The 19,873-nt window shown below is 33.4% G+C and overlaps 1 protein-coding gene across 2 annotated transcripts in view; it reads left to right on the plus strand.

The window, feature by feature from the left end:
- The window catches only part of LOC137631760 (uncharacterized), a 39,277-nt gene extending 19,624 nt beyond the window's left edge, over positions 1-19,653 (plus strand). The window contains exons 1-4 of one of the 2 annotated variants that reach the window (XM_068363694.1): positions 9,222-9,369; positions 14,368-14,602; positions 15,153-15,275; positions 18,663-19,653. In XM_068363694.1, coding sequence (XP_068219795.1) covers positions 14,374-14,602; positions 15,153-15,275; positions 18,663-19,042 — 732 coding nt within the window. In that variant the 5' untranslated portion in view covers positions 9,222-9,369; positions 14,368-14,373 and the 3' untranslated portion in view covers positions 19,043-19,653. Of the gene's footprint in view, positions 1-9,221; positions 9,370-14,367; positions 14,603-15,152; positions 15,276-18,662 lie in introns of those variants that run through there. The other variant, XM_068363695.1, reaches the window with a different exon arrangement.
- Positions 19,654-19,873: the final 220 nt, after the last annotated feature.

Here is a 19,873-nt window from a genome sequence, read left to right on the forward strand (position 1 = left end):
TGAAGTTTTCTTCAAAACCTGAGATGCCATTCTACTTTACCTTTATGACGTTTTAATTGGATCCGATTAATAATAGATCAAGTGTTTACCATTTTCATGGTATATTTTAGCTGTTAAAATCTCCAAGTGTGTCGTATCGTAGTACTATTTAGAAAGGTAAGGTTTCGTCAGAAATTCAGAAGTATTTAAAAGAAATTTTCCTTTTCGAGTAAACATTCAAAATTAGGTTTGATGAATATATGAAACTTTTGTCAACTTTTCGCTGTTATGCTCGGAATTTTTCATCGTTTATAAGGCTTTGTCTTTTGCAGTAGATCTTTAGTCGTATTTTCACTTTGCGATAAAGGGTTTAGCAATATGTGTAAGAGCACTTTGATTTATAGTAAGAAGTTTTACATTACATCTATCAGTCTTTGCCATTCAGGAAACGTTTAGCAAGAATTACTAAATTAGGTCGTTGTGCAATTCTAAAAGAAATTTCACAAACTACTCTCTGCTTATTTCATGACTATTTGTATATAATTTTTACCAAAGTCTTAGGAATTTTTATCTATTTCGCAGCCGTTAAACCAGAAAGATATTTCTCATAACTATAGTGAGATTTGCATGTAATTCGCACGGTGAAAAAAAAGCTGCTGCTAACGCTAACAATATCTTAAGAATTTCACCACCATGGCCTTTATATTAAATGAATTTTATATACAGTAGTTAAAGATATTATCAATGCAAAGATCTGGATGTTTGGGAGCCACTGTCGTCGACCTACTTCCAATCATGCCCTGAGTTTCGTTAGGGTTCAATTTCATGCCACATAATTTGCGCCATACGCCAATTTTAGCCAGATCTCTATTAAGGAATTCTACAATCATATGTCTAGTTTGAGAATATGAAATTGATGTAAAGACAGTACCTGCATCTGCACATGCAACAAGCCTGTTTTCTAGGCCAAACCACGTATCTTTTGTATATAGTGTGAAAAGTAATAAGCCAAGAACGCTACCCTGAGGAACACCAGATATCACATTACTGTAGTAATTATGGTGTCCACCAACTCTCTGCAATCTATTACTTGAAATTTCAATATTAATGTTAAGAAAAGACCCAGCTATTCCCATCTGTTTAGGTTCGAAAATAATGGTCTTGTGATTATCAGTCAAAGGCTGCACTAAATTAAAGGTTAATCACACGACCTTAATAACTACAGTACAATCTAGGGATTTCTGTACAGCATTGAAAATTGTAAGGAGAATATCACATCCTTTAATGCTATTGCGAAAATCAAAATGTTCACTTTTAAATATACTTAGTTAGACATTTTGCCAAGAGATGTTCAAACAATTTAGGTAACATTGGCGTTAGGGAAATTTGGCGGTAATCAGCCGGGCTAGAGTTACCGCAAATACATTTACCCTAGACTCCTAGAACGTTTTAATTTCACGGGATCAAAAAGCTGCACTATATAGTCACTTTAGCCTCGAGAAAGTAGGAATGAAGAAGATCGAGTTTCTCATTACTTTGCTTGCTGTCAAACACATCAGCCAAAAGAGTTGCATTTTTCTTTAGACAGTGATTGACAGAACCATCTATTTTAAGTAGAGGTTGAACTGTTAAGTAAAGCCTGCAGATTTGAGGGTAGCCCACTACTTATGCTCCAGGGTTGTATCAGGAAGTGATAATTTTGATCTATATACTGGTCAGTTAAGTGTGTTAAAGAAGACGAGAAACATGGGACAATGAAACAAAATTATTTATTACAAAAACATAAACGTAGAGAGAGAGAATGTCATTACTGGAGTTAAAACTATTTACTTACAAAAGACACTTAGGACAAATTCCTTTTGTACTGAGATATGATATAGGTAACACTTATCTATAAAGCAAATTGAATAGTGAGAAGAAAAAATATAACAATTACAGCCACAAACACTCGTAAATTTACGAAGCAGACCTTTCCCGCAATAGTTAAAGAAATAGTAAAATATTTTGATATTGCCGTCCTGTAACTGTCAACAAATAAATGCTTTCATAAAATACCATAAAGCGGAAATAGAATAAGAACAATTATCAGTGCAACATGATCTATCACTTGTGAATTATCTAGATATTTAGTAACGAACACTTTCTCGGACTTCAGGCTCCATTTCACTTTCATGTATAAAAAATAATGTTGATTTTTGTGATGAAATACAAATATAAGCATAACGTAAAACTACAGGTTAATCACATTTCAAGTGATTTCCCATTACCAACCAATATTGTTATTCAACTTATTTGTTTGTGTACTAAAAAGTAAAAGTTTAGTATTAATGTACATTTCTTTAGGATAGTATTTGGGGTGGTTTGTTGCTATCGTTTATTCTAAGTTCAATCCATAAAATTTACTATAAAAAATGGAAAGAACATCAGTATCCCGTTTTTAAACGTTTTGAATGTAAAAGAAGCCGATAAATTAAAATTTTCTCTTCAGAAAGCCAACTGATAACTTATTATATAAATGTTTCTAGTCAAGCCATTCTGAATATATAAAAGATTCATTTGTTGTTCAATACGTACCCTAAGGCACATGGAATACTGCCCTGAGCACATAAAAAAATTGGGTTTACTAAAATTGAAGAAATTTCCGCCAATCTCTATTTTCCCAAGTATATTTTAGAAAACCGAATGAATAGAGCTAAGAAAATATTTCTTACTGCCCAGTTAGAGAAAAATAAGCAATGAATAACAAATTTTGTTAACCATTACATGAATTTTTTTTAGATATCACATCCCTTTTGAAAAAACTAAGGATAAGGGTAGTGTTTAAGTATAGTTTTACATTGAAACATATGCAGATTAAGAGTAACTCTGGAAATGACGATAATGCAATGTTCAGTATTCTTTTTCCAGAATGTAACTTATTTTGTGTCGGTCAAACATCTGCCATTTCTGTCAGGACAAAGCTGCATAAGATGTCTGTCTCTAGAGAGCCCGTTAATAATGTTTTGGCTTCCCATTGATAAATCATTTTTGACTGCCTCTACTAAAGGTCTTAATTTAAATTTAAGCCATGGTCTGTTTTCCATTTATCCCGTATTATTTTCTTATGCTAAGTCTTCATTCTTTTGTAATCCCACTTAATAAGAAATAATAAACAACCAAAGAACAAAATAATATTTATTTTTTTGCATTTAGCGTTCTTGCATTACACATTTAGCGTTCTTGCATTACAGGAAGTCACTCCCACACAATTTTAATTCCACATTCCATAATCAACCACATCTGAAAACTACTGAAGTTTTCATTAGACAAGCAGCTTGTCATATACATGTATGCTCAAAAACGTGTTACCGCTAAACTTGATACCAGTTATCACAGTATATGATAATACCCTAAAAATTCAAACTTTCCCGTGCAAAGTTTGAACGCCAGAATGAATACATATCGAACTGCACTACTCAACAAAACCTTAAGCCCCGCCCCTTACCTCTCATTGGCGTTTACACAAAAGAAAATAATTTTATTCTAATTCACCCAGTTCAACCGAAATAAATTATATTTATTTGAAATCATGAAGGAACTAAAGGTTCAGAGAGACCATTCTCTTCTATAAATGTGATTTCCTTTTATATTCATTCACAGTGTGAATCCAATGATGTTACCTATAACACTAAAGTACCACCTTCAATCAATGTCTTTTTACCTTCCCTTTCGTCCCTACAATGCATATTTATATGTATATATATTTGCATATATAGACATATCTATATGTATATATATATATATATATATATATATATATATATATATATATATGTGTGTGTGTGTATATGCAAATATATGTATGTATATATATATATATATATATATATGTATGTATATATATACAGTATATATATATATATATATATATATATATATATATATATATATATATATATATATAAAGTTATATTCTCTTAAATTTAAGCGATATAAGTTTTATCATCATTATCTCCTACGCCTATTGACGCAAAGGGCTTCGATTAGATTTCGTCAGTCGTCTCTATCTTGAGCTTTTGAATCAATCCTTCTCCTTTCATCATCTCCTACTTCACGCTGCATAGTCCTCAGCCATGTAGGCCAGGGTCTTCCAACTCTTCTCGTGCCTTGTGGAGGCCAGTTGAAAGTTTGGTGAACTAATCTCTCTTTGGGAGTGCGAAGAGCATGCCCAAACCATCTCCATCTACCCCTCACCATGATCTCATAAACATATGACACTCGACTAATCTCTCTTAAAGTTTAATGTATAAGCTTGTCCTGCCATTCAACTACCAATATTCTTCTGAGTGGTTTGTTCTCAAATCTATAAAGTCTGTTCGAGAAAGTTTTGTTGTCATACCACGACTCGTTTCCAAACAGTAACACCGATCTCACTTAACTGATATATAGCCTGATTTTTATATGTAATTCCAGGCGATTTGATTTCCAAATTTTTTCTTAATCTAGAAATTTTCTAATTTGCTTTTTTCAATCTTTCATTAAACTCAAATTCTAAAGATCCTGTATCAAAAGACATAGTTCCTAAATATTAAAATGATTCCACCTCAATCCTTTCTCCTTACAATGATATTTCATCTTCCATTGCATTTTTCCTTCTCATCATCTCTGTCTTTCTTCTATTTATCTTGAGCCCAACCTCATGTGATATTTCATGCATTCTGGTAAGCAAGCTTTGCAAGTTCCGTGGTTGTCTGCCAATAAGGACAGCGTCATCAGCATACTCTAGGTCAGCTAATTTAATGTTACCAATCCAGTCCAATACTTCTGAACCATCCCGTACTGTTCTATGAATTACAAAATCCATGAGGAGGATAAACATCATAGGCGACAACACATTCCCTTGGAATACTCCACAGTTCACTGGAAACTCATATAATAGGACTCCACTAACAATAACTTTGCACTTGCTATGCTCATGAACAGACTTAAAGTTACATATTTAAGAGGAACTCCATAATAACGCAGTACTCTCCACAAAATTGGCCGGTGCACACTATCAAAGGCTTATACATAATAAAAACGTAAACCGCCATATGGTACTAAATAAAAAGATAAGATATCACTTATTCGTCAATTCGTATTGAATACTGAAATAGAAAAAAAAATCGTCATAAATTCCGGACATTTGTTTTTAAAGAATATTTCTAGACATTTTTCCTACATTCATATACTAACCAATAAGCTAGACTTGTTTGACAGCATCGTTTGCAGTGAACAACATACTGTCTTTGGCTTATAGATGTATGCATGCATACAGAGTAATGATTTGATTATTCGGGTTGATTTTAGAATTGATTTTGACACAAATTATTAAAAGTGTGACAAGATGAATGAACATTCAGGTGAAAGGTGCCCATTCAAGTTTTCATTAATGTACTTCAATACAATAGTGAAAATCTGTTTATTGATTCGGTGATTAGAAAATATTAATAGAAAATTATGATATAGGAAAAAGAATAGTCAATTCATTCTATTTGTACATCATAGCATGATATAATTTTTCATGAAAGATTCACAGAATGCCATCAGATGCACCCTGCGGTAAGGTTCTTGTGCATAAATAACTACAGTATCCTCCGAGGGTTGTTATTTGAAAGACCCCTTAGAGATTGTATACCTTACTGCATAATATCTAACGGATTTCTTAATTTCTGCAACCTATATTTCCTATATACCTGTTCAACCATCAGAATAAATAGTTTTTGCTGAACCAAGTTGCCCAATGGGGCCTCCCAGAATAGATATAACTCGATAGCTCCAATATGGAAATTAGTGCGTTTTTTCCAGATGCATTGTGTTTCATACATTTATATGTTCAGTCTCTGTTTCAATTCATGAGTCCTTGTACAGCTTATATGAAAAATTTGGTTCCTGCTTGATGCCAGAAACTCTGCTCTTAGATTAACGTCATTTTCTGACTATCTTTAGATGTTAGAGATCAGATATCTGAAAGCAAAATTAATTATATATACTAAATTTACTATTGCAAAATATCTTGAAGCAGTAAACCACTGAGTTGATAAGGCTTTAGTCCATCTTCCTATGCTTTCACTAACATGATCAGCTATAGGCTTCTGTTTGCTATAATGATGGCGATTGTTTTGCCTAAGATCATTTTACAAAATACTGTATTGATGTTCCAAGCTAGAAAGCTTCCAAATAATCGTCCCGAAATAATTTTACCACTATCTAATACGCTCAAGGAATGTCGCCTCCTAGAAAATAATCATATATATATATATATATATATATATATATATATATATATATATATATGTATGTATGTATGTATATATGTATGTCATCATCGTCATCATCATCATCATCAACCGTTACTAGTCCACTAGAGAACAAAGGCCTCGGACATGCACTTCCGCGTGCGTCTGTTTATGATCTTTCTATGCCAGTCCACACCCGCAAACTTTCTTAGTTCTTCAATCCATCGTCTTCTCTTCCTTCCCCTGCTTCTTTTACATTCTCTAGGGATCCATTCTGTTATTCTTATTGTCCATTTATTATCTGTCATTCTCTTTGTATGTCCTACCCATATTCATTATTATTATTATTATTATTATTATTATTATAAGCTACAACCCTAGTGGGAAAATCAGCATATCTAAACCCAATGGAAAATAGCCTAGTGAGGAAAGGAAATAAATAAACTACTGTACAAGATAAGTAATGAACAATTAGAATATTCTAAGAATAGTAACATTAGAATAAATTTTTCATATATAAACCTTGCAAACTTCAAAAAACAAGAGGAAAAGAAATAAGATAGAATACTGGGCTAGAGTATACCCCCAAGTAAGAGAACTCTACCCAAAGACGGTGGAAGACCATAGTACAGAGACTCTGGCACTACCCAGACTAGAAAGCAATGGTTTGATTTTGGCGTGTCCTTCTAGAAGAGCTGCTTTCCATAGCTAAAGATTCTCTTCTACCATTACCAAGAGGAAAGTAGCCACTGAACAACTACGGTACAGAATATTTGGTGTATGTGTAGCAAAGGAAAAATGAGTCGTAACTGTAGAGAAGGATCCAATGTAGTACCGTCTGACCAGTCAAAGGGCCCAAAACTCTTTAGAGGTAGTATCTGGCCAACTTACTTGTTGTTAGAATATCCTCTGCTTTCCACTTGGTAAGGGTAGAAGAAACTCTCTAGCTATGGTAAGCAGCTCTCCCTTACCAAGAGGAAAGTAGCCACTGAACAACTACGGTACAGAATATTTGGTGTATGTGTAGGCAAAGGAAAAATGAGTCGTAACTGTAGAGAAGGATCCAATGTAGTACCGTCTGACCAGTCAAAGGTCCCAAAACTCTTTAGCGGTAGTATCTGGCCAACTTACTTGTTGTTAGAATATCCTCTGCTTTCCACTTGGTAAGGGTAGAAGAAACTCTCTTGCTATGGTAAGCAGCTCTTCTAGGAGAAGGACACTCCAAAATCCAACCATTGTTATCTAGTCTTGGGTAGTGCCATAGCCTCTGTACCATTGCCTACCACTGCCTAGGGTTAGAGTTCTCTTGCTTGAGAACACACTCAGGCACACTATTCTATCCGTTTCCTTGTGCCGTTTCCTCGCTGGGGTATGTTCCCTGTTGGAGCTTGGCGTTATAGCATCTTTCTTTTTCGACGAGAGTTGTAGCTAAGCTAATAATAATAAAAATAATAACTAGAGGGGCACTCAGTAGAGCGCAAGCCTCCGTCACGGCATCTTATTTCATGAGCTTTTGCTCGACCCTGACCTTAACATGTATTAATTAGCATGGATTTTCATACACTCAAATATGAACCAATTTTGAAGTCTCTGTGACAACCATGTCCAAACTTATGGCTATGAATTAGACGTTTTGCTTAACCGTGACCTCGACCTTAACCTTTGACCATGACATTCCAAATTTTAATAAGTTCCAGCTTTTTACATAATAGTTAATCCCTGCAAGTTTCATTACTCTACGATTAAAATTGTGGCAGCGAAGTTGTTCACAAACAAACTCACAAACAGGGGGTAAAAAATAACCTCCTTCCAACTTCGTTGTCGGAGGTAATAATGATGGAAGGATCTTGTTTAAAAAGTTCTTAGTTTTACAAAAGGTCAATTTTTTCTTACGGTGGCTAATTTCCAAACTTTTTCTAGATTGCATATGGATCTAGACGCATTGTATTCCCTTATACTTAATGAGAAAGGTAGAAAAAAATAAAAAAAATCTCATATTGAATTAACTAAATTAATTCCTGACGTCACACTCATACATTGATGTATTATTTCCTCCATATGACTGGACTAAACATATACTGAAAATTTAGAAGTTTAAAACAAGTCTCCTGTAGCCTAAATAAATTCATAAATTTTTTCCTGGTCTTAATTCACTTCAGTAAACACCTTAGACTGCAGATTCAAGAAGACTGTCAATATACGTATAAGTTATCTGTGTACAGATATTTCACTTTCATCTCATGAACTTTATCTCAAGGTTACCCCTGAGTAAGATTCAAGAAATGAATAAGCGAATTTTTTAAGGGTTGCGGTGGCCGATGTGGTAACATCCCTGACTGGTGAACGCCAGACTGGGGTTCGAACTCGTCAGTTTCTTTGGTCGCTGCAATCTCGCCATCCTTGTGAGCTAAGGATGGGGTGTTTGGGGGAGCCTATATGTCTATCTGCGGAGTCATCAGCACCCATTGCCTGGCCCTCCTTGGTCCTAGCTTGGGTGGAGAGGGAGCTTGGGCGCTGATCATATGTATAGCCTATATGGCCAGTCTCTAGGGCATTGCCCTGCTTGATAGGGTAATGTCACTGTCCCTTGCCTCTGCCATTCATGAGTGGCCTTTAAAGCTTTAAACCAAAGTAATTTGGTTGATAAAGGTGTTACTGATTAACCTGGTCTGTATGTAGACAAATTTTGTTAGTTTCCTTTTAATTGCCCCTAAGGAACGCTCAACTACGAGTTGTAATAGTTTACGTGAAATCAGAATTATTTTTAAAAATTAGCCTAAGTCTCAGTAAGAGTATCTCCCATAATTGTTTCCTCAGAGAAGCCAATGAAAGCTTTTACAAATGACAGAAACGACTAAGACGACTGTCGACTGAGTTCATGTGCGCAGTCAAAGTCAAAAACAAAATAACCCAACGAGTCATCTATAATCAGCAATTCTGCTGCATTAATGATAAGAGATACTAAGGGTGGACCCCTGGGCCATGAACCTCGGGTATAAGAAGTAAACGCGACAATGAAACATTTTCTTTCTAATCAGAGAACTCGCCAGATCACCGTTGTCACTTGTACGCCAAGGGTTGAACTAGGAGACTCTCTTAAAGGAAGAAAGCTATCGTTGTCTCGTACAGTACTGTAAGTAGCTCCTCTGAAGTACAGTATTAATTAGTGATCACATATATTTTATTTATTCACATTCTTTTCATCTTTTTTTGCCAGAAAAATATGCAAAATACATTAAATATACAGTTTACTTCAACCCCATATGACTACATTGATCTATGCTCGGTGGTATAACAAATCATTATTAGCTGAACAGCTCTATACAGAGACGGATGATTCGTGCTGAATTTTCTGTGGCAATCAACTTACAGAACTGATGTATTAGACAGTAATGAACTTTATCAACATTGCTCAAAAATAATTATTGAATTTTGTGACTAAATGTATGTTTTTATATCTCATAAAAATAGAAGATTTTTTGGACGAAGTTCGGAAGAAATTTTGACTTCATTTCGTATTCAATCAGGATATGTGGATCTCTATTAATCAAGACATAAAGAATTAAAAACATTAGTAAACAGGTCATTTAAAATAAATGTATATTCTAAGACTTCATAATTGGAGATCAGATAAAATATAAAGATGATTAAACAAATCACAAATTGTAAAATAAAGAACTCAGTGGTTCTCAAGTTCTCAATTCTCAGGAAAATATTTTTTAAAAATCCTATACCCCTTTACTCTAACAGCTGCACGTGCTTATTTACATACGAAAATTATAAAGAGAAAAGGAGCTTCAAACTAAATAAGCTTTGCTAAATTATATGAAATTAAGCTTGGGAGATTTTATGATACAGGTATATACAAAATAATTCTCAACACGTTCTGAATGAAAAAATATATACCTATATAAGCCAAAAAATATTCACCATATAGATATATACTGCATGTATGTATGTATGTATGTATGTATGTATATGTATATATATACATATACATACATACATACATATATATATATATATATATATATATATATATATATGTATACACACATATATATACACAAATATACATACATACATACATACATACATATATATATATATATATATATATATATATATGTATACACACACACATATATATATATGTATATATATATATATATATATATATATATACATACATACATACATATATATATATATATATATATATATATATATATACATATATATTAATTTCATACCAAACACTAGTGATTTTCATTTATTCAAGTATCATTTCAGTATCAAGCCACATATTGCCTATCATTTAATATCAAATTCACCCTGCCTCGGGGTCAAAGATCCAAGGGGAAATTCTTTATATGATAAGAATAGTTGAATATCACCTTGATATCCACTAAACAAAGGTTCAAATCCTTGCCACCAGAAATTCTTATCATAAAAAGAATTTCCCCTTGTGCCTTTGACCCTGAAATAGTGTGTATTTGATAGCAAAAGGTATTTATGTGCATGGATGTGCAATGTGTTTGTGTTTTCAAAAGAGGAAACAGTTTAATGAGTTTATAATAAAGAAATATAGGACGCAGGATAGTTCTTAGAATCATAATTTTCGGTACTGCAATTTCAAGCGTGACTTTATATTCCATAACATATTTTTTTCAAATAAGCCTCGACTAAAATTTGATATCGAATTCACTCTGTCACAGGATCACAAACCCATTGAAAAATTCCGTTCATGATATACTTGTGACCGTCCTAAAGGATTCGAACCTAAGCGTCTATAGAAATAAGTGTAAACGGCAAAACTTAGCCTATTCGGCTGTAAAGAGAGATAAAAGATGTTTCTGACTCAGCTATATTTCATCATTTAAATTCATGATTTTTAATTAAAATCGAAATCAACCCATCACCACCATTACAGCTGATTGGTATATATGTACCACTTGGCCATTTTATGGTATTTCTATCACTAACACTCGATTTTTTATTATTTTTTCAAATAAGCCGCAAACACTTTTAATGTATTTACAAACCCATAGGGAAATTACTTTAATGGTAAATATTTCTGGAAAAAAAAACTTTATTGGGGTTAGTACTTTCGTTTATTGACGCCATCAAACTCACAGATCATCGTATTAATACATGACATAGGATTCCTATGGAGTCAGCTTCTTGATACCCCATACGAGTCTGATTTAGGAATGTAGGTTAATAGACTGCAGGACCACTTGAAAACAGACCATGACTTGGAATAAGGATTGACCTTTGGTTTGGGTAATTAACATGGATTCCAAAAGATTTCTTTGGGGAAAGTCAAAGTCAATATTGGGTAAAGTCCTTAACATGGATTACTGTGTCGGCATCCGACCAACCAATCTAATGATCTGGGTTAAGTCAATAAACAGCTAAGGCTTAGTAAATTGTAACGTTTTGTTACTGTTGTCTTATGCTTTTTGGTTTCTTTGAATAGATGTCTTTAGATGTTTGAGATAGATTACATTCTTATTATGGAATACCTTATACAACCTTATCATCATTTTGAGAACTATTATTAACTTTGCCGTTATCTTTAAACGCTACTATTAAACTTATTACTTAATCATAGTGTCCCCAGATGTTTAGGGGGAAAATACAGATGATTCTATATTTCTAGAATGGTCTGAATGGAAATGTATATAAGATAATTTATTGGTTGGCTTACTGAATATAGATATTTAAATCATTAGCTAACTAACAATCAAAACATCTTAGAAGGGATTACTGTTATTTCATTCCTTTTCTAGAAATATTTTTATTGGTAGAACCACCGACTTAATAACAGCAAGCAAACCCTCAAGCATAGACACTTTAGTTGGGATTCCCAGAACATTAGCGACATAATAACAAACTACTTAAATTGAGAGGATCAAACTGAAGGACTCAATATTTCTAGAAGAAAAAACTATTTACTGTATATGCGTGATTACCCATACCCTTGCATAACTCTTCTTCATAGAAAATACCATTAAAGCTAAACTAACACGTTTTGAAAAACTGGCAAATGAGCTCATTTATAATATCAGTTGGTATATATATATATATATATATATATATATATATATATATATATATATATATATATATATATATACATGCATGCATATACGAACACGTGAGTTTGTATGAATTTATGTATCAATGCAGTCCGGATTAAAGTTAAACAAGTTAAAATTAATATATATATATATATATATATATATATATATATATATATATATATATATATAAAACGAACTCCGTTAACAGTTTTGCCTTCGAAAGAACTTCTTAAAAAAATCACTTGCTGTTACACCAAATTATACAGAGTAACATCCATAATAACGTAATTTAAAACGGTATTTAAGGAAGAGTTATAAACTACATGCAATAAATCTACATAAGATACTTAAAAGGTAAAATTGGTCTAAACGAACCCGGAGAACACGTGTTTCTTCATAATGGTCAACATGAATTCAGCTTATGTACTTAAGCCATTTATGCAACTCAAAATACAGATTTAAGTAGACATTAACTAGTAAAATAAGATAGCTTAAAACTTACAGATTTCAACGCATATATTTGCGCATATATATATATATATATATATATATATATATATATATATATATATGCAAATGTGTATGTGCATAGATATGTGTACATGCATAAATCCTTATGTATGCATATATGTATATGGGTGTGTATGCATCTATTTATATGTATAAATGTATATATTTGTAGGTATACAGTATATATTTATATGTATCTATATATATATATATATATATATATATATATATGTGTGTGTGTGTGTATATATATATACATATATACATATATATATACATATATATATATATATACATATATATATACATATATATATATATATATATATATATATGTGTGTGTGTGTGTGTGTGCGCGTACTTGTAGATATGCAGCGATATGAAAATTTATTCAAGATCATCTCGTATTAGTATAAAGAAATTGTAGGTAACTATTTGAAGGCCTAGAAAAGAAATACCTGGCCATTTGATAAGGGACCCTTTAACGATCTCACTTAGCTAATCGGATATGAGTGCCCCCCACGAAGTCCTGGACGTGTTGTCTTGCAGATAGAGGTGGTTTATTTATTATGATTTGGTCAACAAATATTTGTATGTATGTTCGTACTCTCACTGTACCATATATATTGTGAAATTGTCTATTAATGAATTAGTCCTTTTGATGAGGTCGTGAGACAAAACTGGTCTGGATTCAACTTTTATTTTTCCTTAGTGTTTTATGGCATATAAAGTAGAATTTCTGGTTATGAGTAAATATGAATACGAACAAATCGGGATACAGCCATGAAAATTTGAATTAGGTTGTGTGAGCGAAAATTTTGCGACTTATTGCCATTCTTTTTTTTTCAAAGAACTAACAATACAAGCACCTTCTAGCCTACATTTCATCCATTGAGCTAATTTTGAATATTCTTTACAATCAAATCCTGTACCCTTTTACCTTCATATATCAAATTATGTAGCTAGATATACTTCAATACGTAGGATTTTAGACTGCAATATCATCATCTGGGAATTCAGGCTTTTTAAGTACTTCTCTCTAACTGTTGGTAAAGGGTTGACCAAAACAAGTGTTTTTTTTTTTTTTCATTTTGGTCTAATTTGCTTGTTTCTAGCAACAGACTGATCAAGAAAAGTCCTCGTTTTCCGTTTAAAAGGAAACAAGACAATTTTCTTCCTGATTATTTCTTGACATATCTCCCCTATATAATGAAGAGCAAGGGCCTGGGTTTACATACATAATTTATTTCTGATCACGCTCACCAGGATTGCCCGAAGTATAACTACTCGATCTCTCCCTGTCGCTCGAGTATGGGAAAGGGAGTAACCATACCCTTGTGAGAATGGGTATCCCATGAGGTACACTCGGAAATCATAACTCCAGTGTTTTGGTTAGGAAAGGGGGAGGGATGGGGAGGCTTGAATCTGTGTGTGCATATCTATCTAAATATACAGTTTAATCGCCATTTTTTACGGGTTGCGTACACTAGTTAAGAATATTGCATGAAACAGTCTTTCTTAACCACCAACAGATTGTCATGGCTCCTGGAAACTATGATATTCCGATGGACCTGTGTGTGAAAAGCAGAAGGAAGCTGCGCTTAGAGGAGTTTCTGCGGCAGAACCTAGACCACGCCCCGGCAGGTCGCGTCATACAGTGGGTGAACAGAGACGAAGGTGTCTTCAGGATTCTTTGGACGCACCAAAGCTCTGGTGCCTTTACGCACAATGACGCAGTACTTTTTAGATACTGGGCTCTGGCGAGAGGTAGGATACACTGACATCATCTTTCTCATTTTTAGTCCTTACATGATTATACAACGGCAAACTCAACATCAAAACCACACATATCTAAGATAATAATAATAATAATAATAATAATAATAATAATAATAAACGTAGCCGTTTCCAGTCCACTGCATAGTCCACTTCAGGACAAATGCCTCAGACATGTCCTTATTCATGTATGAATGTGGCCAGTTTTCATCACCACGCTGGCCAACTGCTGAGTGGTGATGGTGGGAGACTTGTCTGATCGCTCACAACAAACCAACCTAGTATGGGTGGCCCTGACTAGTAGAGCTTTGCTGATCATGGCACTACACAAACCCTTTCATCACGTTAAGGTTCCCCACTCATAAAAGGGATGATGATAATAATAATAATAATAATGATAATAGTAATAATAATAATAATGTCACTGTATATTCAATCTTATCACTCTTCGAATAAGCACATTTTATTATCAGGTAATAAATATGAAGAATAGAAACTTATTTCAATCGTTTCATCACTAAAAATGGGTTTTCATTTTCAGGCAAACCAGCAAACTTGTCTTCGGTCGAACTAAAGCAGAGTCTTCGCATGGCCCTCAATAAGTCTCCGTCAGTGGAGAGGGTGTCAGGCGCCCAGGACGAATACAGATATTTCAGATTCACCGGTAAGTTTCTGTTCCAATTCAGAGAGAGAGAGGTAGAGAGAGAGAGAGAGAGAGAGAGAGAGAGAGAGAGAGAGAGAGAGAGAGAGAGAGAGAGAGAGAGAGAGAGAGAGAGAGAGCCATTCCTAATGACCAGGAATCAATTCCTAAAGATTCAGTAATCACTAGTAATAAAAACACACTTTACTTATATCTTATTTCAAGAATTTATTTAGATTTGCCAGATTTCGTAACTCTGGTTACTTGAGTGTGGTACTCTACCATAACACAAGGGGCCCATTGTTCTCTAATCTTGGGTAGTGCTATAGCCTTTGTATCGTGGTCTTCCACTGTCGTTGGTTATTGTTCTCCTATTTGAGGGAGAACATTGCACATTATTCTATCTGTTTCTTTAGGGCTGTAGCTTAGCTAGTTATAATAATAATGATGTAATAATAATAGCGTGAACAAGAAATACAAAATTAGAACCGATTTGGTTTCGTACGCAATAATAAAACCGATTTCAAAGCTGAAATGTTTCCAACAGAGAATTCTCAATTGTTCTTTGAAGAGTTGTTCCCAGATTCCATAGAGAAACAAACAGAGCAAATTTCCTTGATAAATTGATGAGAGCCAGATATACAGCAAAGTACGTTGACAAACACGACTAGTAGCCTATAGCCTACTTAGCAAAATTACAATAATGTTTAAATTTAGTCTTACACTTGTAAGAAAACAAGTAAACAGTTATCATGGAAAATTATCAAATTAGTCCATTGAAGTTGTGTTATCTGCAAAAAGAAATATTCAAATGTCTTATATGAGCTAGATAAAAAAAATGATTTCAGTAAAGTTCAGATGTATAACTGTAAAGAACCAAAAAATTACTAACTTCAACTATGCAAAGCATTGTGTAATGAAATTAAATGGCAAACTTCTCCAACACTAATCAGATATTTCATTAGTTGTGCCACTTCATATAGTTATCTCGAGACTTGAGAAAACGGATCTTGGCTGCTTTTTTTAAAATCATACCTTAAGTGAATTTAATCTACCTCCAAGCGTAAAAGTGATGTATAGAAAAAAATAGTTAATAATGTATGATAAATATTATCGAGTTTTATGACGTTGACAAGAGCCTCAAAAGTACTTAATCTAGTTTCCTAGAAAAGCCAATCTCTTTTTTTAACTCCTTTCTCAGAAATCAATAAGCCACTACTGTAAACAATGGCATTCAACTGATAACTTATCCATCTTGACAGAGGAAATACTTACGACGAGTATTTCGGTCTTTGTACTTGCATTAGTCATATCATACCTGTATGATGTTGTTTAATTGAAACATCTTATGCAATACATTCTCTCTCTCTCTCTCTCTCTCTCTCTCTCTCTCTCTCTCTCTCTCTCTCTCTCTCTCTCTCTCTCTCTCTCTCTCTCTCTATATATATATATATATATATATATATACAGTATATATATATATACAGTATATATATATGTATATATATATATATATATATATATATATATATATACAGTATATATATATATATATATATATATATACAGTATATATATATATATATATATATATATATATATATATATATACAGTATATATATATATATATATATATATATATATATATATATATATATATATATATATATATATATATAAAACAACGTTATGAAAGGCTTGTCTACGCCATAATCAGTAAAACTGCTAACATGATGAACAATGATGTACTATTATAGTCAGGTTCACCCATACTAAGATGGTTTGCTGTGAGCGATCAGACGAAAGTCTTCCAAATCACCAATCCACAGTTGGCCAGCGTTATGAAAAATGGCCATATCCCGGCCATGAATAAGGACATGTCTGAAGTCTTTGCCCTGCAGTGGATAAGAAACGGCTGCGCTTCCTGTTGTTGATGTATATATATGTATATATATATATATATATATATATATATATATATATATATATTATATATATATATATTAGTAGCGTCTAAAAACCGAAGATAGTGTCTCTCCGGACAAACTGCCTTCCAGATAGTTTTCAGGATAATAGGAAAACTGCATTAACGTTTCTCCATTTATTATTTGGTGTCGACATGTGCTTCGAATCACTTCGTGACCCTTCTTCAGGATTACATTGGGTGATGTAAGGACACCCTATTATAAAGGATTTGGTGGTTAAAATTTTGATACAGAAGTATTTGGAAACTCCGAAACTGATTAACAAAAATTGATAAATGAAAACTTTATATTCTTTGAAATATAAAGACGAATTTTTGAAGATACATTTTTAATACATAAACGATATTTCACAAAGCTTCAAAGAATTCATGACCGATCTTAAAAGCTCTCCTCCATCTTATGTTTTCTTCGGGAAGAACGTCAAGTAGGGCAATTTTCTTCTTTGTTAGAAGGTCAGCGGTGAAATAAGATTATTCTGCTTCGTTAAGGGAAGGCTACTAGCTTCTGTCTGTCATGTTTGTTGCATCTGCCAATAAACAAATAATGAATTAGTCAATCTTCATTGATAGTGTCAATTTATCAGAAAGAAATACCAAATAAATGAATGAATCTCTAGTATCCATACGCGCTGACATTCGACGTTCACAAGCTAAGAATTGTTTCTGTATTAATCATTTACAAAGACTATTATTCAGATCAAAGTGCAACCGTAAGTACCTAAAAGAACCCAATACCATGTCCGTAGCACAATAATCCTTAATACACTATGTTAATCACCGAAGCCAAAGGTCTTATGGGGTGTTTTGCATATAGATATGGCATTGGCTCGTGTACAGAGCAATGACTTGAAATCTGAATATAACTAAGATTCTGTTAAAAGTAAGCACAATGATTATATACATTTGGGGAAGATACTGCAAATTCCACCCCGGAATTGCCCATAAGAGAAAATCAAGGTTAAGATACACCACATCATTTTCAATATATTTTTATTAAATCAGATCCAGACTTTTCGTTCTTAGTATATCATTATCACTGATGACTTTGTTAGCACAAATAGAAGATTATGTAATGTAAAATTTATCTGTTCATCTATGCGACCCCTCTGATATCTACTGTATTTGATCATCCTGTATGGGATAATGAGTAGTTATCCCATTTATAAACTTGTATTTCTAGTTCAAGTATCCGCCATTTTCACAGGAAAGTCAGTATTTCCAACAATCGTATCGGTATATATCATAAATGATATCTGGTGCACTTCACCTCTCTTATACAGAGTTGAGATTCAAATTCAGACAATGACTAGAGAACCCGTCTTCAATCCAGATCAGGATTTTTTTTCTTTTAAATCTATAAAAAATGCATATCTAAAGCATAAATCACAAATTACAACTTCCTATTATTTGTTTATCTTCTTTTCAGAATGGAAAAACGAAACCTTGAGTAATCGCCCATCGTGGAACGGAGAATATTTGTCTCCTTGTTTAAGCAGCGCCTCCATGGCCCAACCGACCTCTCAATATATATACTCAAATTCTGATGACGATATTCACCAAAGAAGCCTGACACTGACAGATAACTATTCTCCAATCGATTGTTCTTATACCTCTCCTGTGCCATCCGTCGAAAGCTATTCTTCGTATTCGAATTCGCTTGAATCGCACAAAGACAACCATTTCTCTCAAACATCAGGCGACCGAGGCAGTGCCTTCCATGATCTCCTTCCTTCAAACCAACGGTCATTCTTGGAAGTTACGAGTCGGTACCATTGCCGGCAACAACAATGCCTTACATATCGCTAAGAACTCCCGAGGATCAACGGTTCATACTGTTTCACCACGTCTTTTTTATATTCCATAGGCACCTTGTTGCCTTAGGAAAACCCATTGACGATAAATCTATTTGGTTCTATGAATTCATAAGTCCAAATGAGTTTTAACTAAGGCGATAATTTATTTATGATATAATATTTATGTTTAGAACCTCAAAAATACCTTTTATCTTACATCTTAACAGCCCAAAGCAGCGTTTACATGAACAATAATGAAATTGTGATGAAAACATGCCATAAATTCAGCTTGAGTCACCGAGATACGTTCATTTCTAGAGATATCTATTTTGTCATTTCATGCGATTTCTTATACGGAAATCAAATAGAAAATTCACAAATATTCAAACGAGTTAATTGCACCAAAGAAAATTTTATCTACGAAAAACATTAAACTTGAGAAGGCAGTGTGTTGTGAGTTTATAGATGTGATGGACAAACGTGAAAAGGCTCAAATGTGATGGAATGTAAAGACAGCAACCATCTGTATTGCATCTGATGATCCATTGTCAAAATTACCGTCGGTCATTACAAGACCAGAAACATCTGACTTGCTGACTTCTACAATAAACTGTTCACAAAAACTATGCAGATGAACTAAATCCATTTTAAAAGACCCTCACTAATAAGCTAGTATATGTAGTTTGCTGTCTCCCTTCGTCGGGCCATAAGATTTGACTTTCAACAATTATAACATCACCAGTACCACTATCAAGGAAATAAACTTGACTATAGTCTTAGTGCAACTTGGAAGTAGTGGAATATGTTTGTACTTGCACAAATCACCATTATTTTAAATTTTACA

The sequence above is a fragment of the Palaemon carinicauda genome, chromosome 40, assembly GCF_036898095.1.
Source record: "Palaemon carinicauda isolate YSFRI2023 chromosome 40, ASM3689809v2, whole genome shotgun sequence".
In the NCBI taxonomy this organism is placed as follows: Eukaryota; Metazoa; Arthropoda; class Malacostraca; order Decapoda; family Palaemonidae; genus Palaemon; species Palaemon carinicauda.